The 27653-nt window shown below is 51.4% G+C and overlaps 1 protein-coding gene across 1 annotated transcript in view; it reads left to right on the plus strand.

Annotated features, from left to right (window-relative positions):
• The window catches only part of MVB12B (multivesicular body subunit 12B), a 187260-nt gene extending 183020 nt beyond the window's left edge, over nt 1–4240 (plus strand). The window contains exon 10 of the mRNA XM_041724470.1: nt 502–4240. Within this exon, the coding sequence (XP_041580404.1) occupies nt 502–588 (87 nt within the window). The 3' untranslated portion in view covers nt 589–4240. The remainder of the gene's footprint in view (nt 1–501) is intronic.
• Nucleotides 4241–27653: the final 23413 nt, after the last annotated feature.

The raw sequence follows: 27653 nt of genomic DNA on the forward strand, positions 1-27653 counted from the left end.
ATTGTCAGTTAAGGAAGACTGTCACACCCACTTCAGGGAGCGTCTCTGGGAACTCAGAGGAAGGTGTACGCATGCGCAGGGTACAGCAGGAAACACGGAGTCAAAGGGTCCCCTGGGCCTGGTGGCTGTGGCTGGCCTCAGGTCAGGTGTGGGATGGAAGTCCAGAGCTGTCCTTCACCATGTACATGACCCTACTCCTGGCAGGCAGCTTGGCCCATGGTCAGCCGGTGGCTTTGGGCACTGCAGTCCCCCTCAAGGAAAACAAGCAAGGACGGTACATAGCATCCATCATTACAAACTGGCCTGCCGCCTGCAGCAGCAGAGGTACACCTGTACACACCCCCCGCACCGCACGTGTGTGCCCAGAGGGCACCGTGTCTGCGTGCGCACGCTCAGTGAGGTGGCACAGGGGCCGCTGCGGGCTGGGCCTGAGGCCTTGGGATGGTTTTCTCTGCTGTCCTCATGCACTGACCATGCTTCTCTGTCCCCTCCCTCCTACAGTATGAGTACAGCTTCCGCACGGAGCAGAGCGCTGCGGCCCGGCTCCCACCCAGCCCCACTCGGTGTCAGCAGATCCCCCAGTCCTGAGGGGCCAGCCACCACCCTGTTCCTGTGGGGAGAAGACGCAGCTGCCCAGACTACTGAGCGCCCCTCCCTTGCCCGGTCCCTCCTGCCCACCCTTTCTTACTGCCCCACGGTGGGGTTCATCTGGGAGACTCTGGGCAGCTGAGCTGTTACCTCTTCGGCCATCGGCTTGCCTGACGTGACACCCCGGCCTCCCCGGGGATACTGTTCATAATCTCGACTAATCTGTGTTTGCTGTAGTGACCAGCAGCTCCTAACGTGTCTGTGTGATGACCAGCCCTCCTACAGACAACCCTACCCAGCACGGGAGTCACCCCTGAGGGCCCTGCACAATTGTTGGAGCTGCCCAGCAATGCTACGGGCTCCCTTCCCTCCTGACTGTGGCCTGCCTCTAGCTATCTGGTTCCTCCTGGAGGACCCAAGGCGGGTGACCGCTTTGCACAGCACCCTCCAGACTCACTGAGTGCCCCATACAGGGGCTGCTGTGAAGCAAGTCCCCCACACCAACAGCAGCAAGCGCCCTGAGCATTTCACGGCGACCCAGAGGACACACGGGAGGAAGAAGCCTGTGGTCCCCCAGGAGCCCTGAGCCTGGGTCCCCGCCTGACTGGTGGCCATCTCTCAGACTTCTCCCCCGATTCACACACTGGACATGCTGAGGTCGGGGAGCAGCCGCCCGGCTGCCCACACAGAGGACTTGCCTTCTGAGCAAGAAGGCGGAGGGACCTGGTGCTTGCTTGGAGGGGAGTTGTGCTGCCCGGGACATTGTGCTCAGCCACCACACATCCCCATCCCTCCCAAAGGGCTCATCTCTGCCATGCCCACGTGCCAACTGCCACCCCAGCTGCCTCGGCCCGGTGCCCTGACCCAGGGATGGGCCCTCTCCGGGCCACAGGTGAAGACTCTTGGCCAGTGCCCAGCCCCAGAGGGACATGGGCATGTGGTCGTCGGCTTCTCAGAGCCAGGCTGTGTCTCACTGGGTTCTGCTAACAGCACAGTTGTTTTAAAAGTCCATCTGAGCCAGGTCACCAAACTGCGGCCAGCATGGACATTTGTGCCACGACCAGCCAGTGGACGTACTGGTACTTCTCACGATGCTGGCTGCCAGGTTCAGCTCCAGGCGTGTTTGCCACAAGAACAGGGCTGCAGCCCTCCCTGGGGGCCCAGGCCCTCACCCAGGGGCCTGCCTGGTCTAGCTTTCGAGAGTGGTCTTAATTCCACAGAATGTTGGCAACTCCCCTCTTCGGGGTCCCCAGATGGTGGGAGCTTTGGACTTGAGGCTTGACTGTGTCTGGAGGGTGGGGGGGGAGGCATGGAGAGAAGCGAGGGTCCCCCACCACAAAGGGAGCCCAAGAGAGCCACAGCCAGGCACGGACCCTGCCTCCCCATGGTGCCTGGGGCAGATCGGGCCAATGCCACGAGGAGGGTGGGGCCAGCTAAGCGGCCAGCTAAGCGGTGGGGCGGGCAAAAATACCTCATGTACCCTCACGAGCCCCGCCATCTCCAGCAGCTCCACTCTCCCTCCTTGTTTGCCCCACGATCTTCACTCGATAGCTCCTGATGTCTGCACATTAGGGAAGCAGTCACCTCTCCCTACCTTTGCCCAGACAGGACATTTTGGGGGGGGGGGGGGCTGGCCTTCCTAGGCCTTCCACACAGCAAAGGGGTAGGAAAAGGCAGGTAGTTGGTGGAATCCCTGGGGCCCGGGGGTCATGGGCTGGAGCCAGCAGTCCGTCTGAGGACCTTGGGGACTGGTGCTTCACCAGGAGAGGAGACAGCTGTTGGACGGGTCTCACCTGTACCACTCACAAGCTAGTTGTGTCTCTGGGGAATTGGAGCCCTGTGGGGCCCAGAGAACCTGTGTCTACTGCTGCTTTTTGAATGGGTGGCTGGTCCAAAACCAAGTGACCTGTGTGACCTGAAGCCCAACAGAGAGGGGCAACTCTGAGTACTTCTGTTCACTTGGTTTGGGCACTTTGCTCATGGCCTGAGAGATTATCATCTGGCAGGTAGCACCCGATGGCCCTTGTCCCTTGACTGAGAACCATACATCTTAGGAGAGAGCACTTGCGACCCGAGTCAGGGTGCACGGGCAGGGAGGTGGGGGGCAGGGATAGGAAGGGAGGCTGTCCACAGAGGAGGAGCTGTATGCCCTCCCGAGCCCCCCCCCCCCGGGGGGCTGTCCTGTCCCACAGTTAGGGGAAGACCCAGAGCAAGGCGGGGCCACCAGGAAGAAGACAGGCCAGCAGGGGCTAGGGCAGGCTGCGGCCACCTCCACTGTATCGTGTGATGGTGACTGATTGCCTAATTGCGGATCAGGGGACAGTGACCGTGGTGGGGAAAGGCTGGTGTCTGTGGTAGATTGGAGGCTGCTCCTCGCCCTCCTTCCTTGTGACCATAGGCAAGGGGGTGCATGTGGGGGCTCATGCAGACCCCAGGACAGCCCGGACCCCTAGCTCGTGCCTGGGAGAGGTGTTTGTTCAACCCCGGGACCACATGGGGAGGGGAGGTGGCGGCCTGGCCTTCATTCCCGCCCCCCCCCCCCCCAAAAAAAAAGACTAACCAGAGCACAGCTTCCCTGTTGTCCTTTCCCTCTGGAAATGCAGGGTGTCTCCAAAGCCCCTGGAACGGCACAGTGGTAATCAGGAGTAAGCCGTTGACGCGGTTCACTCGCAACTTTGCATCAAGGCTTTTTCCTACCCCAAGTCCAGGATGTGATACGGGCCACAACTGGCCTCCACTTGGAGAGCTAGGAAGCCTGGTAAGGGGGGTGGGGAGCAGCTGAAGACCCCCTCCCAGCCTGCCCTGGCCCCCCTCTCTTGCTGGGTGTCCTGCTGCACGGCTGGCAGCAGAGAGCCCCTGACACGGGCATCCCCCTGCCCTGAGTCATGCAGGAAGACAGCAGGGGCAGGTGACAAGAAGGACAGCTGTGTCCCAAATCAGGCACTAGGCCGGCACTCAAAGCACATTTTCTCCCGTTATTCCCCCTTAAAATGCAAATAACCCAGAAGTGGGTATTAGACGCTCCTCGTTACAAATGAAGTGGCAGAGGCTCGTCCACGGGCACAGAGCTGCCAAGCGGCAGAGAAGATTGGGACGCGCGTCTCGGCGGCCCCGGAGCCCCGTGCCAGCTGGCCCGTCGTAAGCACACGCCTCACCCTGACCTTTATCGTGCCCAGTCCAGTCACGGACTCGCCAGTGTCCCGGGCCATGCGGTTCTAGCATGCTCGATTGTGCGGCCACTGCGTGGTGCCATGGTGCTCAGCGGGGGTGACAGTCCAGCCGCCCCACCCCGACCCGGGTCCCCTGACAGCTGGGGAGCCCGAGGGCAAGGGGGGCAGCCGCAGAGCTCGGCCCCCTTCTGCCATGCCCCCACCACCCCGGGGCGGACTTGGAGGCCCCTCGTTCTTGCCTGTTCTGAACGCGGCCCAGTAGTGCCTGCCGCCACCACGAGACAGGGCTCTGTTCCCCCAGCCACGGGCACGTGAGCCGCCGTGTGACCACCCGGGCCCGGTCAGGCTGCTGCGTCCTCGCCCTAGGAACCACGTCCTGACCGTATTTATTTGAGGTGACTCCTGTATGTGGCCAAGGGAAGTTTCACTGTGTGATTGTCTGTCTTAATATAATTTGTTAAATAAACGTTTGTTTTAACCTTTCCCTGGCTGGCTGCCGCGCCACTGCCTGAGCGCGTCGCACCCCTCAGGGGACTGTCTAGCCTCCAGCCTCCTCTCCAGCGCCTCGGGGCAGAGAGCCACCGCCAGGCCTCCCGCCTCTAGAAAGCGCCTCTAGAAAGCGAGACAGCACTGGCCTTCTGGGTGGAAAGCTGCCCCTGGTTAGTACAGAGGCCTGGCTTACAAAGGCAAGGAGAGCCCTGCCATTCCCTGGGAACAACCTTCTGGAATGGCCCTGGAAGGCGAGAACCCCAGTTGCCACGAAAGCACGGGAACCACGTGCACTGCTCCGGGGCTCCGGCGAGGAATGCAGGGGTGCGCTTTCATGTGCGGCTGCGGGGGCAGGGTTCAGAGCCCTGGGCTGCTCTGCTCGGGAGGGCATGCTGCCCCTCTGGGTTCAGTCCTGTCCCGACTGTTCACCTGCTTGCAAGACACCACTCTGAATGCCGGGGAAGAGACCAAAGGGCCGCAGGACACGGCCCAGGGCTCCTTGCAGGGCCCATCAGTCAGGTTTCATTATCAAAGCACTTGGCCTCCTTTAGAGGTGACCTTCGCATTTTTGGGCTAGACGTCACAGTCTGAGCTGTCACTGCTAAGAGCGCTGTTTACGCCAGACTCCGAAGGGGGCCACCTTTAGCTCAGCTCTCATTAGGACCATGAGAATCCCCAAAGCATCCGTGTCTCCAGCCCAGGACCCCCAATCTCTGGCTTCTCTCAGGAGGAAGGAAAAGCAGCCCAGAGAATTCCATGAGAAACCCACAAAGAACAGAACATGGAGTTTGAAGAGCTCGATTCAGGTTCTGGCTCTGCCACTTCCTGACCACTGGCCTTCAGCTGGTTACCTGACACCTGTAGAATGGGGACACTACCAGTGGCCTGCCCTGGGAAGATGGGATGAGGATGTTCGCAGAGCACTTAGCATAAGCAGAAACCGAGTGATGTGCCGGGTCTTTCCTCAGGGCCAGGGCTCTGTGTTGCCATCCACCTCATGCACGGAGTCCCTCCTAGTGCTGGGTCACCAGGGAAGTACAGATGGTGGCCTTTACACATCCAGGACACAGAGTCTGTTTGCAGGAGGACTCACGTACTACTCGGGAAGGCAGACAAACGGATTCCCCAGGGCCACAGGGGCAGGCACCTCACAGGCCTTTGGGCAGCAAGAAACCAAAATCTACTCACAACAGCTTAGGCCAGGGCGGGGTTAGTGGCCAGACCACACACCTGTTTCTCCTGTTCTCGCCTGCACCGCCTCATCTGCTGTACCTGCCATCTGCTCCCAGTCCTCTCACACTCCAGTCCTCCCTCTCGTGCGCACTCTCTACACCAGCACACATGGCACACGCACTCATGTGTACTCACAGCCACTCAAGTTCAGGTCTCCATTCAAAAGATCCAGAGGTGAGAGTCCCAGGATAGACTGATTGGCCAGCCTGGGCCGGGTGACTCCTGTGCCAGCTGCTCAGGCCTGGGGGACGGGGGATTGTCTGGAGCAGGTCCAGATTCATTCAGACCCTCGACGGGCATCTCCCTCTTGATAGGGGAGTGCAAGCCTGTTAGGAGAGGGTGACAGCCCTTCCTGGGGAGACAGAGAAGCACTCCATCGGCAGCTGTGCCGTGGGGAGAAGACAGTGAGCGGAATGGAACATCATTCATCCTCCCTTCCATCTCTCCGTCCATCTGTCCCTTCCAACCTTGCTATCAGAGCACCTTCCACACATAGGGCCTGAACCCAGCTTAGGAATTCAGTTGTGACCCAACACCACCAACATCCCTTTGTGGAGCTGAGAGGCTAGCCTGTCCCACTCTACCCCCCACATCCCCTCCACCATGTCTCTCCCACTTCTCCCCCTGCTTCTGCCTATTTTTTCCTAGCCATCTTGGCTCATCCCTAAGACTGGGCTCCCTGAGCCCTTACCCTGACCTTTCCCTCCCTTTCTGCATCCTCCCCACTGCTTTAACTGTACCTAGCTTGGTCACAGGCCAATCTCCCTGGGCTCCACCAGCCACCTGGGAGGAGTAGAGGAACTACCCTGGGGGAGGGAGGTGCCACCCAGATGTCACACTTTGACCTCAGTACACCCCCAAGCCCAGATTGCTCCCCTTCTCCTGACTCCCTGTCCTGAAACAAGCCCACCACCTCCTACAGGGTTGCCCCTGCCACCACCTGGAGCCGTCTGTGATCACACCATTTCCAGCTGGATAGTTCTCCCATCTAAATTTGCGCTCAAACTCAGCCACTCCTTTTCTTGCTGCTCCTTTAGCAATTCTGCCCCTTGACACTTTTCCCCTGGATTACAGCAGCAGCCCCTTGACCATTGCAACCACCTCAAGGGTCTTCCCCTCCCATCCACCCTCCTTACAGCCACCTAACGGTGCTCCTCCACTTACAGTGCTTCACCCCTCACCCTAAGAACGAGATCAGGGTCCCTCAGGTTTCCTAACACCACTGTTCTCAGTCTGACCCTGCCTCCTGTCCCAGCCTCACCTCTTCCAAATCTCCCTGATGGATTCTTTGTGATTCTGCATACTTCAAACTCTGTACTTCCTTGCCTTTGCATATGCTATTCCCTCTACCTAGAATGCTTCTCCCTCATTTTTCTGCTGGGTTAAGTCCTGCTCGTTCTCTAAGAGTCTGCTTATACACCACCTGTGTGATGTCCCATCTGATCCCTTGGAGGCAAAGCTAACGTTCCCTCCCCCAAGCCAACAAGGGGCCCCAGTGGCACTTGTTTCGAGGCTTGTGACACCCCCCCTCCCAGGGCCTGTGATGACCAGCAGCAGCCCTTTCTGGACAAGTCCTGACACTGGCCTCAAAGAGGCCAGAGACCAGAGTGATAACTGGACCCTGACCCTCACCTGGGCAACCTCTGAAGCCACAGCACCCAAGAAGATCCATGATGAATGTGTGGCAGGAAGATGAACAGCCGTAGGCTGCTGGTTCTCCCCCCTCATGCCCAATTTATAGGGCTGCCAGAAAAAGAAAGAAGATGATCAATGGATCATAGGAGCTAACACTAAAGCTAAGAGGGGCTTGGCTTTGGGAAATAGACTGGAGGGAAAGATAGCCAATGCCACAGATGAGAGATGGCGTGGGGGGAGCAACCTGCTGGCTATACTCATTCATCTCTCTCTCTCTCTCTCTCTCTCTCTCTCTCTCTCTCTCTCACACACACACACACACACACACACACACACACACACACACACACAACTTCCCTGGGTGGGTCATTTCATCCTTTCACCACCAAAACAGCAGCTCAGCTGACCCCTGAACTCCTTTCCTCCCCTCTCCCCATACCTTGGGCCAGGTAGAGGCAACCAAAGACATGAGTCTTAAGAAAAATGGTGCCGAGAAGAGGTCTTGGCCATTTCCATGAGGGTCTGGATCTCCTGAAGGGGGAGAGCACATAGGTAGACGTTGGCATGGCTGAACACCCAAGGCACATCCAACCCCCCTGCCCTCCTTGTCCTTCTCTGGAAGGGGCATGAGGGTTCATAACCTTAACTGCATGATAGAACCACCTAGAAAGTTTTTAAAACTTCCTGGGGCCAGACCACACCTAAGTCCATGAAATCAGAGTCTCTGGAGGAGGATCCATGAGCCAGTCTTCTTTAGTCTCCCAGGGTGATGCCAGTGTACATCGGAGATTAGGAACCACCAAGCTGACTTCTGGGCTTTCACCACATCCCCCAGTTATGTGTTACCAGCAATCAAGCTTAGAGTCCCCAGGAATAAACCCACAGGAGAAAAACAGACCGCAGAAGATCTGGTCCACCAAAAAGAAGACAAAACACTGACCAACACCAAAGGAAGAACTGATGGGCCATTCAGAACATGAGTTTAATATAATGAAAAACTAGCCCCTCAAGAGAAAGGATGACACTGGAAATATTAGGGTCTTATTCAAAACAGCCTTCCCCTGTCCATCAGCCTTGAATACTAACAGGCCAGAGAGGAAAAGAAACTTGCACTTGAAGATTTTACTATAACCTCTCCTAGAAACTAACCAAATTGATAAAACATGAGCAAATGAGGCCAGCATGACCTTGATACCAAAACCAGACAAAGACACCACAAGAAAATTACAGACCACTATCCCAGGTCAACATAGATGCAAAAATCCTTAACAAAATATTAGCAAACCAATTTCAGTAATGCACTACTAGGATCACATACCCTGTCAAGTGGGATTTATTCTAGGAATGCAAAGATGGTTCAACATCCACAAATCAATGCTACACCACACTAACAAAGGATAAAATAGATGCAGAAAAAGCATTTGACAAAATTCAACATCCACTTATGATAAAAAAGAAAAAACACTTTACAAAGTGGATATAAAGGGAATGTACCTATATGTTCCTACACATTCTCTATAACATAATAAAGGTTTTATAGGACAAGCCCAGGGCTCACATACTCAATGGTGAAGAGCTTTCAGGGTCAGGAGCCTAACAAGGATGCCCACTCTCACCACTTTTATTCAACATAGTATCAGAAGTCCTAGCCAGAGCAATTAGGCAATAAAAAGAAACAAAATACATCCAAATTGGGAAAGAAGAAGTTGTCATTATTTGCAGACAACATGATGTGATAGAGAACCCAAAAGACTCCATCAAAAAACTGTTATAGCTAATAAATTCAGTAAAGTTGAAGAATACAAAATCAATATACAAAAAATCAGTTGCATTTCTATACATTAATAATGAGCTATCATAAAGAGAAATTAAGAAAGAAATCCCATTTGCAAATTGCATCAAAAAGAATAAAATACCTAGGAATAAATTTAAACAGAGAAGTGAGAGACAAGTACTCTGAAAATTCTATGACACTGATGAAAGAAATCGAAGACAACACAAATAAATGGAAAGATATTCCATGTTCATGGATCGGAAGAATTAATATTGTTAAAATGTCTGTACTTCTCAAAGCAATCTCCAGATTCAATGCAATCCCTATCAAAATTCCACTGACATTTTTCACAGAACTAGAAAAAGTCTTCTAAAATGTGTATGGAGCCACAAAAGACCCAAATAGCCAAAGCAATCTTGGGGGGGAAAAAAGAACAAAGTTGGAGGTATCATGCTTCCCAGTTTCAAACCATATTACAAAGCTATAGTAATCAGAACAATATGATGTTGGCATAAAACAAATACATAGATTAACAGATCACAATACAGAGCTCAGAAATAAACCCATGCATATATGGTCAATTAGGTCAAATGACCAATAATATACAATGGGGAATGTACAGTCTCTTCAATAGTGTTGGGAAAACTGGACAGCCAAATGCAAAAGAATGAAACTAGACTTTCTTCATACCACACACAAAATTGTTCTTTACACTTTCTTACACCATACACAAAAATTAACTCAAAATGAATTAAAGACTTAAAAATGTAGGTCCTGAAACTATGAAACTCCTGGGAGAAAGCATAGGCAGGGGATGCCTGGGTGGCTCAGTGGTTTAGCGCCTGCCTTTGGCCCAGGGCATGATCCTAGAGTCCCGGGATTGAGTCCCACATCGGGCTCCCTGTGAGGAGCCTGCTTCTCCCTCTGCATGTGTCTCTGCCTCTCTCTTTCTGTGTGTCTCTCATGAATAAATAAATAAAATCTTGAAGGAGGGAAGGGAAGGGAAGGGAAGGGAAGGGAAGGGAAGGGAAGGAGGGAAGGGAAGGGAAGGGAAGGGAAGGGAAGGGAAGGGAAGGGAAGGGAAGGGAAGGGAAGGGAAGGGAAGGGAAGGGAAGGGAAGGGAAGGGAAGGGAAGGGAAGGGAAGGGAAGGGAAGGGAAGGGAAGGGAAGGGAAGGGAAGGGAAGGGAAGGAAGGGAAAGGAAGGGAAAGGAAGGGAAAGGAAAGGAAAGGAAAGGAAAGGAAAGGAAAGGAAAGGAAAGGAAAGGAAAGGAAAGGAAAGGAAAGGAAAGGAAAAAGGAAAGGAAAGGAAAGGAGAAAGGAAAGGAAAGGGAAGGAAGAAAGAAAAGGCAGTAAGCACCCATGATAGCCATTTTTGCGTTTGAATGCAGATCAGAAGACGCCTCACCAAGGTAACAATAATATACAAGTGGACTATGTACATGAAGAAGCTCCTGCACAGTGGAAGAAATCAACAAAACAAAAAGGCAACCTGCTGAATGGGAGAAAATGTTTGCTAGTCATGTATCTGATAAGGTGTTAATATCCCAAATATATAAGGAACTCATACCTCATACAACTCAATAGCAATAAGATAAAATAAATCTGATTTAAAAATAGAGGAGCTGAATAGACATTTTCCTAAAGAAGACATCCAGATGGCCAACAGACATGTGAAAAGATGCTCAACATCACTCATCAGGGGAAGGCAAATCAAAACTACAAGGAGATAAAAAAAAAAAAAAACTACAAGGAGATATCACCTCACACCTGTTAGAATGGCTAGTATCAAAAAAGACAAAAAATACCAAGTACAAGAGGGCATGTAAAAAAACCCTCATGTACTATTGGTGAGAATGTAAATTGGTGCAGCCACTGTGGAAAATAGTATGGAAGTTCCCTAAAAATTAATTATAGAACTACTGTATGGGCCCATCAATTGCACTTGGAGTATTTATCTGAAGAAACAAAACACTCAAAAAGATATCTGCACCTCCTTTGTTTATTGCAGCATTATTTACAATAGGCAAGACATGGAAACCACCTAAGCGTCCATCAGTAGATGAATGGATAAACCAGATGTGCAACGTGGTGAATATATATATATATATATATATATACACACACACACACACAAAATTATATATGTATATATATACAAGATTATATATGTATAATACACACACACACAACTTAGTATTATTCCACTACAAAAATAAAATCTTGCCATTTGTGATAGCACAATGCTCTTGAGTTCCATTTGTGTTAAGTGAAAGAAGTCAGAGAAAGACAAATACTGTATGATTTCATTTATATGTAGAATCCTTAAAAAAAAAAAAAAAAGCTCACAGATACGGGGTATAAGTCGGCAGTTGCTAGAGGCAGTGGTAGGAGGCAATGGGTGAAAGAAGTCAAAAAGTACAAACTTGCAGCTGTAAGATAGTTAAGTCATCGGGATATAACATATACCATGGTGACTATAGCTAATGATACTGCATTTTGCTAATGATGCTAATGATACTGTATTGCATATTTGAAAGTTACTAAGAAGATAGATCTTAAAAGTCCTCAACACAAGAAAAAATATTTTTGTTACTATGTATGGGTGACAGATGTTCTCTATATTTATTGTGGTGACCATTTCCCAAGACATACAGATATCAAATCATGTTGTACACCTGAAACTACTATGTTATATGGCAACTGTACCTCAATTTAAAAATATACATGAGCAGACAGATTAAAGATTTGAGTAATTTGCCTAATTAAGAAGCACAGCATTTTTGACCCAACATAGCTCTCATATCCTTTTAAAATTTATTATGTGCTAAGCCACTGGGGAAGTCTCAGTAAATTCCAAAGCATCAGCAGCACACCTAAAATCATCTCTGATTGGGGTGCCTACATGGCTCAGTTAAGCATCCGACCCTTGATTTCAACTCAGGTCATGATCTCAGGGTCGTGAGATCCCTCGTGGGGCTCCGCACTCAGCGCAGAGTCAGCTTGAGATTCTCTCTCCCTCTGCCCTTCCCCCACTTGAACTATAAATAAAATAAATAAATAAATAAGATCTTTAAAATTAAAAAGAATCACTGATCATATGGTGGTAGGATTAGAAATTTATAACAAAATGATAGCACTTTAAAAATCACAAAATACATCCAAATTGGAAAAGACAAAACATAAAACTGAATAAGCAGATTGTAGTCCACCGTGTGAATATAAGGGTTTATTTATCCACCCTACTGCCTGTGGACTTTTGAGTTGTTTCTAGTTTGGAGCTACTGTGAGCAGTGCTGTAGACATTGAGCACGTATGTCTTTTGGCAGATGCACACACACACACACATCGCTGTTAGATCAGAACTATAAGGAGCAGAATTTCTGGATCACAGAGGAGGCATATATATTCAGTTTAGGTAACATTTCCAAATAGTCTTTTAAAATGGTTGTAGCAAGGGGTGCCTGGGTGGCTCAGTTAGTTAAGCGTCCAATTCTTAGTTTCAGCTCCAGCCATGATCTCATGGGTGGTGGGATGAAGCCCCTGCATCGGGCTCCTCACCCAGTGGGGAGTCTGCTTGAGATTCTCTCCTTCTGCCCCTCTCCCTAGTCATGTGCTCTAAAATAAATAAATCTTTTTTAAAAAAATAAAATGGTCATAGCAATTTACTCTCACACCACTAATGCACAAAAGTTCCAGTTGCTCCATATCCTTAACAAAACTTAAGACTTTGAACAATTTGCCATTTTAGTTGATGTGAAGTAGTATCTAACTGCATTTGAAATTTGCATTTCCCTGTTGACTAACAGGATTGAGCATATGTTCATATGTTTATTGGATATTTGAGCATCTAACTTTGTGAAACCCCAGTAAGTCTCTTGCCCATTTTTCTATTATATGGTCTGTGTTTTCCCTATTTCTTAAATTCTGTAATATATTCTCAAAGTGAGTTCTTTAACATATACATGTGCAAATATGTCCTTGTACTCTATGGCTTGGCTTTCCTCCCTTTTAATGGTGTCTTTTGATGATCTGAACTTATACTCCCTCCACTCAATAGCAAAAAAAAAACAAAAAACAAAAAAAAACAAACAAAAAAAAAAACACCAAACCTCTGATTTAAAAATTGGCAGAGAGGGACACCTGGGTGGCTCAGTGGTTGAGCATCTGCCTTCAGCTCTGGGCATGATCTAGGGTCCTGGGATCGAGTCCTGCATCGGGTTCCCCTTGGGGAGCCTGCTTCTCCCTCTGTCTGTGTCTCTGCCTCTCTCTCTCTGTGTCTCGTGAATAAATAAAATCTTTAAGGAGATCCCTGGGTGGCGCAGTGGTTTAGCGCCTGCCTTTGGCCCAGGGTGCGATCCTGGAGACCCGGGATCGAATCCCACGTTGGGCTCCCGGTGGATGGAGCCTGCTTCTCCCTCTGCCTGTGTCTCTGCCTCTCTCTCTATCATAAATAAAATTAAAAAATTAAAAAAAAAACAAATAGCCAATGCATACATGAAAGGATGCTCAACATCACTCATCATCAGGAAAATGCAAATCAAAACCACTAGGAGAGATCACCTCACCTGTTAAAATGGCTACTACCAAAAAAACAAGAAATGGCAAGTGTTAGCAAGGACATAAAGCAAACACTATTGTTGGGAATGAAAATTGGTGCAGCCACCATGGAAAATAGTATATAGAGGTTCCTCAAAAATATTAAAAATAGAACTACCATGTGACCCATCATTACCACTTCTAGGTATTTATCTGAAGAAATGGAAGCATTAACTCGAGAAGATATCTGCATTCTCATGTTCACTGCTGCATTATTTATAATATCCAATACATGAAAACAACCCAAGTGCCCAGTGATGGATGAATGCAGAAAGAAGATGTGGTGTGTATATGTACATACAACAGAATACTATTCAGCCATGAAAGGAATGAAATCTTGCCATTTGTGACAACCAGGATGGATCTTAAGGGTATTATAAATATCTGAAATAAATCAGATAAAGAGAAGTACCATATGATCTCACATATGAAGTACCATATGATCCACATTCTCTATGTGGAATCATAAAAAACAAACACATAAAAACCCAACTCATACAGATGCCTGGGTGGCTCAATGGTTGAGTGTCTGCCTTCGGCTCAGGACATGATCTTGGGGTCCTTGGATCAAGTCTCTCATCCGGTTCCCCGCGGGGAGCCTGCTTCTCCCTCTGCCTATGTCTCTGCCTCTGTGTGTCTCTCATGAGTAATTAAAGTCCTTAAAAAACAAAACCCAACTCATAGATACAGAAATTGTTACCAGAGGCAGTAGGGGTGAGGGGTGGGGGGGTCAGGTCAAAAGGTACAAACCTCCAGTTGTAAAACAAATAAGTTGTGGGGATATATCATACAATACAGTGGCTACAGTTAATGATATTGCGTTGCATATTTGAAAGTTGCTAAAAATAAATCTTAGAAGTTTTCATCACAAGAAAAAATTTTGTAACTATGTATGGTGATATGTTCACTAGCCTTATCATGGTGATCATTTCACAATAAATACAAATTCAGAACTGCTGTGTTGTACACCTGAAACTAATCTTATACCTCAATTTTAAAAATAATTTTTAAGGCATTATTAATAAAGTCGATCTTTTCCCTTTATGGTTAGTGCTATGTCTTGCTTTAAGAATCTGACTACTTCCCCTCCCCCTCACCAAACAAGTTCAAAGACAGCTCTTCTTTCCTGTCAGTACCTTCCCTTAGTAGAGCCCTGGAAGATAGGAGAGAAGAAGCCCCAGGGGGGTGGGGGAGGCAAGGTGCACACGGAGTCTATACAAGGTCCACCAGGATGTAGGATGCTCCTGGTGAGGGGTAAACAGGTGGGCGGTGGGGGCCCTCACACCCATCCACACAGTATCCACAAACACTGCCAGGGAGGCACGCTTCACCTGTGTTACCACCACACCCTGGCACTCAGGGATTCCTGGGTAAGGAGAAAGAAGCTCCAGAGAGTGCTGAGGAGCACACAGCCAACCAAACCAGAGCCAGCGTGGGGTGCGCTATCCAAGAATGCCCAACTCCAATGCTGTGCCTGACCGTCGCCTGGATGGAGTCCACCCAGATGGAGGCGTCCTGTCATGTGGTGGTTACAGCCGGGAGAACCCCCAGCTTGTCGCCACCCCGTCAGATGGGCCCTGCTCAGTGCCCAGCCCTGCCTCCTCTCCTGAATGTGACCCTGGGGCTCTGGGATGACAGCAACCAGCCACCCAATGCCTTCCTGAAGAACTGAACTCAGACCCATAACTTGCTTCCCCCCGGGGCAGGGCTCAGTGCTGGGGAGGGGGATGACCCAGAGGCATTGGCCATGGGGAGGCCCCAGAAGGCAAGAAAGGGGACTGAGTTTCTATAGTGACCATGGCCCACTCCAGACCTGTCCACTAGGGTGGGAAGCTCCCGCCTAGCACATAGTAGCACCCCATCCGTGCTCCCTGGCTGATCTTGCCAGAAGGCCAAGCGCTCCGGGTTTGGAATCCGCTTCCAGGCTCAGCACTGGCCTTGCTGTATGAATCTGAGCTTCCTGCTGGGGTAATGAGCTACTGTGGGCTTGGCAAGAGCTGCCGAGCTGGAGTCCTAGCACCCCAGCCTGCTGGCTGGACAGGCTCCCCAGGGGCTGGGACAAACTCTTGCAGCGGCTCCCAGGAAGGCCACGCTTTGCAGGGAGGCAAACCCCTCTGTGAGTTCCATTTCCCAGCGGGGGAACCCGGGCAGTCTCTTGCACTTTGCTCTGCTCTGCAGAACTAGGGCCGTCCTGGCAGCAACGTCTCAAGGCTGTGGGCCGGGCCCCCGGGGATGGCGAAGGGCCTGCCGCCGAGCCCCCAAGCCAAGGCCCCTCTGCTCGCAGCAGCCGGCGAGGCCCGGCTGCCGGGGCGCACGCCCGAGTCCGGCCGCGCGGGGGCGCTCCGCCGCGCCCAGCAGGGCCCCTTCCAGAAAGGACGCGCTGCTCCAGGAGCTCGCCTGACTGCTTCAAATCAATCCAACAGCTTTGCGCCGCGGGCCTTTGGTGGGGTGGCCGCCAGCCCGCAGCGCCAGTCACCTCCGCGTCCCTCTGGGATCCCACCCTGCCCTCGGGGGGACGGGCAGCGCTTGCCCTGCTCTGGAATCCGGAGGAGCTGAGGGCCTGAGCCCCAGCCCAGGCTGCCGGACGGGAAGCCTCCGGCGCCACCCTCCCTCGCGCATGGGCTTGGACAAGTCCCATCACCGGGCCTCTACGGCCACATGCCTAACATAGGGACGTCAGCAATCCCTACTTGGGAAAGCTGCGGAGACGGCTAAGGAGGAATTGTATCACCGTCCTCCAGCTTCCCAGCCCCATGCAAGCCACCTGCACCCACCTCCCTGAGCCTCAGTCTCCCTAGCCATAAAATAGGGATGAGAGAAGTCCTTACAAGGCTCCCCACAGGAGATCTCTCCACGGAGGAGATGGCAGCAGCTGCCTGGCACCCCTCAGCTCTCAGGAAAAGCAGCTCCTGGGGTTGCCATGAAAGCTCAGCAGAGCGAGCGCCCCAGAGCCTGGCCCCATGCCTGTGTTCCAGAAGCCCACAGCTTGTCGCCACCCAGTTGGGGAGCTGCTGGCCTACAGCTCAGCTGGAGCTCCCTGTCACCCCTGCCTCCAATGGGGCACTCCCATGCAGCTCCCGGGTGACTACCAGACAGTGCCTACCTCCCACCCCCCACACCAGCCTCCGCGCCCTCTCTGCTTGAGTCACTGGGCAAAAGCATTCAGCTTTCTGACCCCATCCAAAAAAATGAAAATGTCCCAGGCGTCTAATCCTTCCCTTCCTTTTGGCAACTGATACCGCCCTGAAACATAACCAAGGTACTGAAAATGCAGCATGGGGGTTCCACCCGGGGGGTAGTGGCCTCCTGCAAAGCCGGCCCTGGGACTTGGGGAGCAAAGCAACACCTCGGGTCAGACTCAGCCGTGCCAGGTACGAGATGGCCCCTGACTCCCACCAGCCCACATCAAAGCATGTTCCCCAACAGGCCACAATCTGAGGGGCACACCAAGAACCCTGACGTACTTCCCAACCAGGGCTGCTGCCTGCCCCCAGAGCCGCCCCCCAAAAAAGATTTGGAATGGTCTTTGAAATGAGATTAATCCTCAGTTCTCTGACAGTGTCTTTGGGCATGTGTTTTTATAACCTCTCTTTCAAATGAGAACCATTTGTCGCCGGGAAGCTGGGGAGGCCCAGCCTCAACCACTGGCCCAGACATCACTGGCACCTGATTGAATGTCAAGGACAGTGCAGGGGGCGGGGCTAAAGTGAGAGCAGGATGGAAGCAGCAGCCGTAACCTGTCCTCTGCTGATCTCTGCCCCATCCCCAACCCTGCCTGTCCCCCACACCAGCTGCATAGACTTGAGCTAGTGACTCGGCCTCTCTCGACCTTACTTTCCTCCTCTGTAAAATGGGAGGGGTGGTGGCACTTATCTTCCAGGTCATGTGCCCAGCTCTGTGCCTGGAAGACAGCAGATCCTCCACGTTGAAGGAGGCTTCTGAGCACAGGCTTGCCCCCCACCCCCAGCCCTGCCCTGGGGACTCCTGGTTGGAAGGCAAGTGCTCCTGACTGGGGCCTTCCAGAGGGCTGCACAACTCCACCCTCAGTGTGGCTCCAGCCTCCTCCACCTCCCAGGCTCAGCCCCAGGTGAGAGGGCATCCCCATCCCCGCACCAAGCTCAAGCTGCTGGTGCTTTAATATGGAGAGGGCTGAGTTTATAGGAACCCACAATGCAGCCTCTTTAATTAACTTGCAGCCCTCTGTCGGTGGCCTCCCCCCTCAGCAGCCTCTCCCCCAAGCCCAGGTCCTGTTTGAAGTTTGCAGCCACCACCACCCACCCACCCGCAGCCCCCCTTCCTGCCATCCCTGCTTTGCCGAACCAACTACAGGCCCTCCGGGCTCAGCTGGGAGGGATTTACTGGAGAATTTCAATCATGGGTTCTTGGCTCAAACATGTTGCTTCCCCCAAAATCTCCCCACAGGAGCTTGATGCTTGTGGAACCAGGGCTCAAAGGAGAGACTCCGATGAGCTCAGAACTCAGAATTCCACCTGGGCCTGTCAGATTCCGCAGCCCCGCGCTGGCAGGAAGGGAGCAGGGGACAGCAAGCCGCAGGTTCCCGAGACAATGCCTGCTGCCTGCCGGCCCCGAATCCGTTCACTCCCAAGGAGCTGCTTAGAAACGATGCCACCTTCACCAGCACCCCCTCCCCCAGCAGGGCACGCTCGTCCAGGTGCCTGGAGCTCTGCGGTGTAAGTCCGCATCAGTCTTGGAGCTGGGGGAAGTCCAGGAAGGACTCGGAGAGCCGGATCGGTGGAATGGGACGCGAAAGCCACGGAGACTTGCCCATTTTTCTTAAGCTGAGTGGCTTGCCGCCCCCAAGGCGTTCCCTCGGCAGTTTTCAGATGAAGGAGCCCACGCCCTTGCACGGGAGCCGAGCCAAGAAGGTCCCGGGACAGTGGGCCCCAGGGCCGCTCCTCTTGCTGCGCACCCCTCCCCCCGCCCCCCAGGCAGGGCCATCTCGGCAGTGATGGGTAAGCCACGGGCCCCAACTGCTATGGCCCTGGGGAGACAAACACATCTTTTGCAGTTTCGACTAAAGCCTCCCGCTTCTCACTTAGTAAGTGGTGAAAGCGGCACAAACAGAAAGAGCCGCGGCCTTCCATGACCAACCAGATGAGCGCATCGCGCGGCGGTGCGGGGGAGCAGAACCAGGCGGCCGCGCGGCCCTGCAGCGAGGTGTCCGGTTCCCTCCCGGCCGCTCCGCCAACTGCGCTTTGAAGCCCGGGCTGAGCCGGCCGAGCTGGGCGCTGGCGGAGCGGAGGGGGCCGGGGCCGGGGGCTCCCTCCTGCACGATGGGCACAGATCGCCCCAGATAAAGGAACCGCAGCTTCATCCAACTTGTGCTGATTCGCTCTTTTCAAAAGCCCTTTCAGATGGTTTCACTTCTCTGCGCGCTTTGTTGAAAGATGTAAAAATTTCAAACCACCACAAAGTAAACATTTCGAAACTCACCCTTTTCCAAAATCAGTCACATTTTCAAAAATCCCCCGAATTCCATCTCTCCGCACCCCCCCCCCCCCACCAACCCATACACACTTCTTTTGCTCTCTTCGGATTCGAGTGTTTTTCATTAATTTAGGAGCGGTCCAGGTAAAGCCGGTGCTTGCGAGCCGTGTTTTACGGGCGGGAAGTAGCTTTGTTATTTAGGAGATGTATTAGATAAGTCGGTGTCTTGTCAAAATCAAGCAGGTTTTCTTTATTAGGGTGAAATCGTAATGAACTCATCTGCTTCTAATATTTATAAAGAGAAGAGAGGCCATTAATTCTACTGCTTGTGAATAAAACCATCTGTGATTTCTTTCCATTTGATGGGTTTTGGTTTTAATATACATTTTTCACAAATAAGCGCAGGGATTTTTTGGTGAAAATGTCACATTCAGGATCTCATAAAGAAAGAATGCAAAGAGAGGAAAACGAAATGTTTTGTTAGCTAAGTAATTTCTCACCTTGCAGAGTGGGGAACATTTGAGCCAACTTTAGCACATGAGGTGATAGAGTCGCCCGTTCAACGCTAATGCAATCCATGACATGTTACAAGGCAAACCGCGTCCGTTTTGAAGTTTGTTTTCCTTCGGGAATTACACAGTTCATTTAACCTAATCTGTCCTGACACTTGAATTATAATATTATGAGCTTCTTCAGGGAAGTAAAACAGTAGTTGCCTGCTTAAAAGCAAAGCAGAAGTTAATAAAGTGGGCAAAATGTCAAGGAAAGGGGGCTAATCGAATCATGGTGTCATTCTCTAGAGAAAATACAGTCAAGTTGTATTTTTTTTTTCCAGTGGAAATCTTGGACGCCTAATGACATATTTCTGTCCAGGAAGAAATCTGAACTCTGAAACCGAACTTGATTAAACCCCAAACTGCGAGACCTTGCCCGATGGGACCACTCGGGGACTTTGACTTCTGGGTGTCAGAGCTTAATTAAAATATTCATCCAGCTGCTCTCCCCTCACCAAGGGGGCCCAGAGGAATTAAACCAATAAGCTTAATTCTATTATTCACCTGCCTGTGTACACAGAGATGCAGAAGACCATTTACTGGTTCAGAAAAAATTATCAGACGCACCCTGCAAATGCAGCGTGGGCCGTTCCTGAATCACGAAATGGTCCCCTAAACAGAGGTCTACACAGCACTCTGGAGTCTCAGCCCCTGACTCCACACGCACACACAGCTAGTTTTAATCTCCCTTCCAAGAAAACAAAAATGCCAAGCAAGTCACTGTAAGGACTTCTGTGCGTATTATGATTTATGTATCATTTATAACAACATGTAACATTTACTGAATTGTCTGTGCCACTGTGCCAAGCCTTCCCCATTTGGCTCTCACGGAAATCTTCATTTCCAGTCCACAAAGTGAACACCACTATTACCCCCACTTGGCAGATAAGAAAACCAAGGCTCCGTGAGATAAAGGGACTTGCAGCCCTGAACTCCCAGGCCACAAAGTCTGAGTTCCTAACTCCTGGAAATGAGGGCTTCACTGACATTTTGATCTTTCTGCGTTACATTTCAATTAACTTATCTTCTATCTGCTGTACACACACACAGGATACAATGCAGAAGGTACAGAGGCCGGGAAGGCCAAAGTCATTCTCAGGCTCTCCCTTCCTCAGCCCCCTGGTTCCCTCCTCAAAGCAGCCGCTGGGGACAAATCCCCGTGTCTCCTTCCAGAGCTGAGGCTTATTCCAGCAAATACAGGTCTATTGCTTTTTTTTTTTTTTTTTTTTTTAACACATGTAGAGCATAACAGGTACGCTATTTTGCAACTCGCTTTTTTCGTTTCATAAAATATCTTGGAGAGTCCTCCACCTCGTCCCTGACGGCATGCCATTCCATTCAATAGACATAATAGATTGAACCGTGAGATGGTCAATATCCAGCCAGGTTTGACCAGCAAAACCAGTTTGCCAGTTTTGCAGGTCAAAACTGGCCACTTAACATGGTTCTGCTTTATATAGATATTTTTAACCTAGTTTCCTGTGATCCATGCTTAGATGGTTTCCTGCCTTTTGCACCTAAAACGGCGCTGTGTTAAATATCCTCTCACACACAGGTATTCTCTGTAGGACAGGTTCCTACAAATACCACTACCTGTGATGTGGGGACGGCAAGTCCCCGCTCTTGGCCTGAAGTCTTCGAAATGCAGCGGCCACACTGGATCATCTCTCAAGCCCTGGCAGGCTCCATTGTTCTGCCAGACGGTAACCCCCACGTCTGTAACGCTGCATCGGAGCGGTCACCCGCCACCATCCCATGGAACACAACCACGGCTTCGGCTCAGGGTCCCCCAAATCACTGTGAAAACAAATGTTTTCCAGCAAACACGAACTCCCTCCCTGCTGACTGTATTTGTCAGCCAGGGAATGAGACATTTCCCCGTGATCAATACAAATGGAATAGAAATCTATCCCAGGCAGCAGCAGCAACTCTTGGTTTTTTTTAATAAGGGGACCTCCAGAGGATATTGCATTCCTATGACAACAGCCGACAGACCTTGACTTTTAGTGTCAGAACCTGTTTAATGCAGAGGTCTGCGGCTGGGGCCCAGCCGAGCCGTGGGTGGGGGTCTCAGGCTCAAAAAGGACTGGTTCCTGAAGGCTGCTGCAGAAACCAGCCCACTGCCCCGGCCCGGTGCCTGGCCTCGGCCCCAGGGCCACCTGTTCACAAAGGCAGCCGGATTTGCCAGCTGGGCTGTGGCGGAGCTGCTGAGGCTGCTGGGCTGGGCTGGCCAGAGGTGAGCTGCAGCCATAGAGCCGGTTATTTACGGCTCGCCAGTGGTCCCCGACGACTAGGCATCTCTGGGATGACGGCAATTCGCCTTAAACAAGACCAGGTACCTGGCCAAAGGTGGCAGCGAGCATGAGCAACTGTACTGACCTTGTTGTAAATTAATCTGGTAATAGAGCGACTCAAAGAGACACCCTGAGTTGGTTACTGTGTGAAAAGACTTCGAGACGGGCCAGCTATGAACTGTCCAGGACAAAGTAGAGGTTCTGTAAACACATGCTTGCCCAAACAGCCTAGGTGCCTCTGAGTTGGGTCTCCTGATTCTTCTGCCTCTTTTAAAATTATCTGCTGATAGAGACCAGGCAGAAACAGGAAAACAGCTGGCATGTAAGGGAGATGGGATCGGCAGTGATTTATTTCCAAGGATCTGATATTTTAAGTTATTGTTGTTATGTGCATGCAATAAATCATATTTTAAAGTATCCACTAATAGTGTTTTCCTAAAAAAAAAAAAAAAAAAAGAATTTAAAAAAATTCTTTCAAGCGGATGGGTTGTTTCTGGAGGCCAAATCCTTGGGTTTTATTAAAAGATGTGACAATAAGAAGGCGTCAATAAATTTTTCCTCTGGGAAATTTTGCCACCCGATCTTATCATCTAGAAAAGGTCTTGTCCTTTAAAAACTTAGGGGAAAAAAGGAAACCTCAGATGGTATTGCTTCAAACACTTTGAATATATGTAAATGTATTTAGTCCTTTGGCTTTTTAACCAGTGAATTCATGTTCAGGAATTTTAAACACCATGATGGGCGCTGAGTTTCAAAAAGCAACTCTCAAAATTACATCTACCAAAGCCCTTAAAAATCAGCCAGAGGTCCCCCAAGGAAGGACTTGGGGGATGATTACAACATTCCTTTGTGTGACACAGTAACACCCTGCTTGTGGGCACACTCAGACCCTCCGTTGAAAGTAACTAGCTGGGCTGCAGCTTAAAACTAATCTTGTCCACGGCTCCCTGGCAAGAGGTCAGGAGGCGACTCTTTCAGAATATGATCTCCGACGAGATCTGAGGGGCTCCAAGAATATAACAAGTTGTAAAAGGGCGGGGGGGAATGGAGGGGGAGGGGGAGAGAAAGCAAAGAATAAAAGCAAAATTAAATTTTTACAATTAAGTGTATATTTTTTTCATTTAGTTAATTTCCAGCCGCTCACGTTTATTGCACATTAATTATGCATACAGCTTTTGTGCGGCTTAAAAAGTGAAGAATGAGATCCTTATCCTTTTATGGAGGATCAGGCTGCCTTGCTGGAGGCCCCACCAGCCAGCGGCTGGAGAAGCTTCGGGTCAGAAGGGGTGGGAGCTGCCTCCCTCCCCTGCCAACAGCCAGCGGCCAGGGCCAAGACACTTCACTCCCGGTCCAGTGCTGATCCCTCCGACCCTGCCTTTCTCAAAAGTGTTTTCTACAGCAGGGCTGGCAACCAAGGGCCCTAGAGGGTGGCTGGACGTGTTTCTGGGCCAAATCTAGGGAGAGGACCCCAAACTAGCCCCTGGCTGGCCCCCTCAGCTTGTCCTAACCAATATCTGTGTTCAAAGCCACTGGCTCAGGCCCAAGAACAAAAACAGAATGTTGACAAAGCCTTGGTGGGGAGGGCGGTGGGGGAGGGCACACTTCCTCCTTCCAACCCCTCTCCCCGGAACATGCCAAGGGGGAAGCAGAGGACACAGCTGCCCTGTGTGGGAGCATTAACTGTCCCGAGCCTCTGTGGCCCTACCGGTGGTCTCAGGAAGGGCTGGGCAGGTGGACCTCTGTCAGAATGCCATGCAACAATAGACAGGGCCGCCCTGGCTCTGGACCTACACGAGAACTCCTCTGGATGACAGCAGGTCCTATGCTGCTCTTCCTGGGAGGGCTCCCTAAACCTGCTGCCCCCACTTTGGCTTCCCAGCCCCGGGCCCACCAGAGGGCCCCACCACCCAAGCAGATGTGGAGATCCATCCATGTTGTGGGGCCCAGGCCATCCTCTCACCAGTGGACCAGACCTGGCTGAGAATACAGACCCAGGAGCCCGAGGCCCCGAGATCCAGCAAGGGAGAAACCCTCAAGGGCTCAGGTTGCCCACTGTTAGGCCAGGACCCTTAGGCTCTGCAGGAGCTGGGCTCCCTGTGTCTGTAGAAGCCTGCCCTTCCTCCTCGGCCTGAGACCAAGTGCCAGGTCACCACACGGACACCAAGTGCCCACCCTAAGACAGCCAGGGCACAGCAGGCACCCTATTTCCTGCACAGATTTGAGCAGACAGACTCAGAACCTGGCCCAGCCCCACCCTCGCTATTGGACAATCGGGATAACAGGTCTCCCTCTCTGAGCCCTAATTCTCCATCTGAAAATGGGGATCAGAACTGGACACACAGTTGTCCTGGGGTGTGAGTGGAATATTCCCTCCGAAGCACCCAGCCCAGGGTGCACACCTTTGAAATGGGAGCTCCTGGCCCCCAGGGGTGGGTATAGAGACCCCATTTCACAGATGAGGAAACAGGCTTTTGGAGGGAAGGTAGTAGGAAGGGCCAGCTGGACGACCTTGGTATCCTCTTGGGTCCCCTTGCCCTCAGCTCCAGAGGGGCTGGAACCTGACCCCTTCTCCAGCCACTGACGGTAAAGACTGGGGTGGGGGGGCGAGGGTAGTAAAGGAGACTCCAGCAAAGGGAACATCTCCCCACCAGGATGGCTGGTCTGCCCGACCGTCCACGCCCCACAGGAGGAGAGGCTGGCAGAGGCTGTTGGCCCCAGCACCCCCCACTTCCAACCACAGCAAGAGCCCCGACACGGGGAGATAGCCAAAAGAACAAAGACCCAGGAGCGGCAAGGGGCAAGGCTGAGGGGCTCTACAAGCTGGGGCCTGCACGAGCTCATGGTGACCCCCAGAGTCCAGCGCCGGGAGCCCACTAACCAGGGCCCGAGCACAGGCACCAGCACACCCGCTAACCCCCGAGTGGGCCTGGGCCACCTCCTTTCTATTAATAAGTGCTCTCTCGATAGTCCTGCAGGGATACCCTGTAAAGTGTCCCTCGGCCCTTCTATTCTAGATTTCCGCAGCAGTCCTGCAGCACCTCTAGGACGAACTTTAAAATAAAATTGTCATCATAAAGAAATCAACCATGCATAATAATAAACAACATGTTTAACATTTATTGGTCTGCCTTCTGACAAAATGAAATGTGAAAACATGCCAAAATTCGGGTTTCATAAAACAATTTTTCATCAAGTTCTTGCCTTTGACAAAATGCCTCTGTTTCATTCCTGGCTGGTGAGATTCGCTTCAAATGCGGCACCATTTCCACAAACAGGTCTTGAGTCTGATATTCCCAAGTATCTTTGGCTCCATTAGACTTCGTCTGAGTGACAGCACTCTGGCTTTCTCGGTGAACAACAGCGAGCAGCCGTGCTCCCCGGGGGAGGGGCAGCTGAGTGGGGAGCATCATCATCCTAAAACAGAACCTCACCATGCAGCCGATCACAGGCGCCAAAACCCCACTTTCCTTTCTTGTGGTAAAGTACGCATAACATAGAATGCACCACCTTAACCACTTTTAAGTGTGCAGTTCACTGGCATTAAATCCATTCACATGGTTGTGCAATCCCAGACCTGTGAAATATCTCCCCACCTCTCCCTCCCCCCAGAAACCACTCATCTACTTGGATCTGTGATTTTGAGTCCTCTAGCTGCCACCTGTATGGGACAGCGTACCATCTGTCTTTTTGCAACTGGCTTATTTCACTTGCTGTCCCTTGCGTTAAAGTTACAGCATGCATCAGAGTGTCCTTCCTTTTTAAAGCTGAATGCTATTTCACGGTGGCAAAGCTCTTCTTCTAACTTTCCACAGGGACACGGTCACAGTCAGAGATACACATTAAAATGCTCTCCCTGGGGATGCTTGGGTGGCTCAATGGTTGAGGGTCTGCCTTTGGCTCAGGTTGTGATCCCCAGGTCCTGGGATCGAGTCCCACATCAGGCTCCCCTCAGACAGTCTGCTTCTCCCTCTGCCTGTGTCTCTGCCTCTCCCTCTCTGGGTCTCTCATGAATAAATAAAATCTCAAAAAAAAAAAAAAAAAGCTCCGCCTCAGCAGGGTAAAAAGAGGGGGCCGCATAGCACCCAGGAAGATGCCACATCTCACTCTCAGCCAGCTTTGATGGCTTGGAGGGGAGCTGGGGACTTAGGGTCACCCCAGTCAGCCCAGGCCTCACAGAGATTAAAACCCAGCACCAGTCTGCCTGCCAAGCCCCGACTCTTTCTCCACACGCCCCTGTCCTCTGAGCATGGAGGGAGCTAGAACAACAGGCTCCTCACACTCCAGAACTTGAGGGACACCCAGGGGTGGGCCCTGGCCTGGCACGTGGTCAATCAGCGGATCACTCCCCGACCACCTACTGTGTGCCAGCACCCTGCGCTCTCAGAACTCACAGACTTTGTCCCCAGCTGTCACTACATCCTCCTGGCTGCCCCGTATGGAGACTGAAACCAAAGGAAGCTTTTAAAATGATCACAGTCTGCTGTGCCTTTTGTTTTTCTGAGGTACCAGTACTTCTGTCTAACTACGAAAAATCTCACCTCTCAAATTACTCTTATTTTTCTTCAAATGGTCATGTTGTTATAGTTATGGAGGAGACTATTCTTATGCTCAGAAAATGCACACTTGAAATATTTAGGGATGACATAGGAAACGGTCAACCTTACAGAAAAAAAAAAAAACATACTCTTAGATAGATGTATACATAGATAAAGCAAGTATGGTAAAATGCTTACATGGGTCAAATCTAGGAGGTGGGTATACGGGCATCTGTGTACTCTTCTTTCAACTTTTCTAGTATTTTCACCACAAATGTGACCCAGAGGTACAAGGGAACACATCCATGATGAGACATGGAAAGAACAGTCGGCCAGGTACACAAGCAGGCATGCTCAACTCTCCATCTCATAATGGAGGGTCATGTGGCTCTGCCACAAGCTGCCAGAAGAGTTGGTTCAGATGGGAGCACAAAGCTGCGGAAGTGTGACTGTCCCATCATACACCACCCCCAAGGCCCCAAAAGGACCATGGCCGGGACTGTCATCAGACACCAAGTATGCAGTAATGTCCATAGTTTTCTCTCCTCGTGGCGCAGCCTAGTCTGGGGGTCCCAATCATCCATGAAGTGCATAGCACAGAATCCACAGCTCATCAGAATCAGAAACCCCTCCGTGGGCGCAGGAAACCACATGCACCTCACTCTCTGCTGGCTCCTGGCGCCAGCCCAGAGCCAAGCCACCAAGTAGGTGCTTGATGGAATGAACTAAGTGAACGATCGAGGTTCTCTTTTCACAACTTAGACTAAGTTAAGGTCCTTCCTCCCAACCCAGCTGACCAGAGGTCAGGGTGAATGGCTGGCGGTGTGTGGGAACTGCACACACCTGCTGCCTGCCTTTCTGGGCAGCTGCAGTGGAGGGTAAGCAGGCGGCAGGCCTGAGGAGTCTGGAGGTCCGGATGGGAAAGCCAGAAGAGCGGGCAGCTGGGGCCAGAACATGGGGTGGTGGCAGAGAGGCTGCTAGACTGGAGACAAATCTGACCTGGCCAGAACCAGGTGTCCAGGTGAGCTTCCCCAGAGCTGCCTTAGAAACCAGGCCCTCTCCCATGTGAAGGCTCTGGGAGGGGACAGCCTTTCTCTGGCTGCTCAACGTCTGGCGTCCCTCTCTGATAAGGAGGAACCACTTGAGAGGGTATACGGTTATAACCGCTAGAGATCACAGACAAGTCCCACTGGGCTGGGTGGGGGGGGTTCTCCTGGGGTCCTGGGTGGCCAGCAGGCAGCCAAGAAGGGCCTAAGCAGCCTTTTCTTCTCCTCCCACCCAGTGTGCCTGGTTCAATGCCCCCTTCCTGCCAGGGCATTCAGGCTCCTCTGGACCC

The sequence above is a fragment of the Vulpes lagopus genome, chromosome 12, assembly GCF_018345385.1.
Source record: "Vulpes lagopus strain Blue_001 chromosome 12, ASM1834538v1, whole genome shotgun sequence".
Taxonomy (NCBI): domain Eukaryota; kingdom Metazoa; phylum Chordata; class Mammalia; order Carnivora; family Canidae; genus Vulpes; species Vulpes lagopus.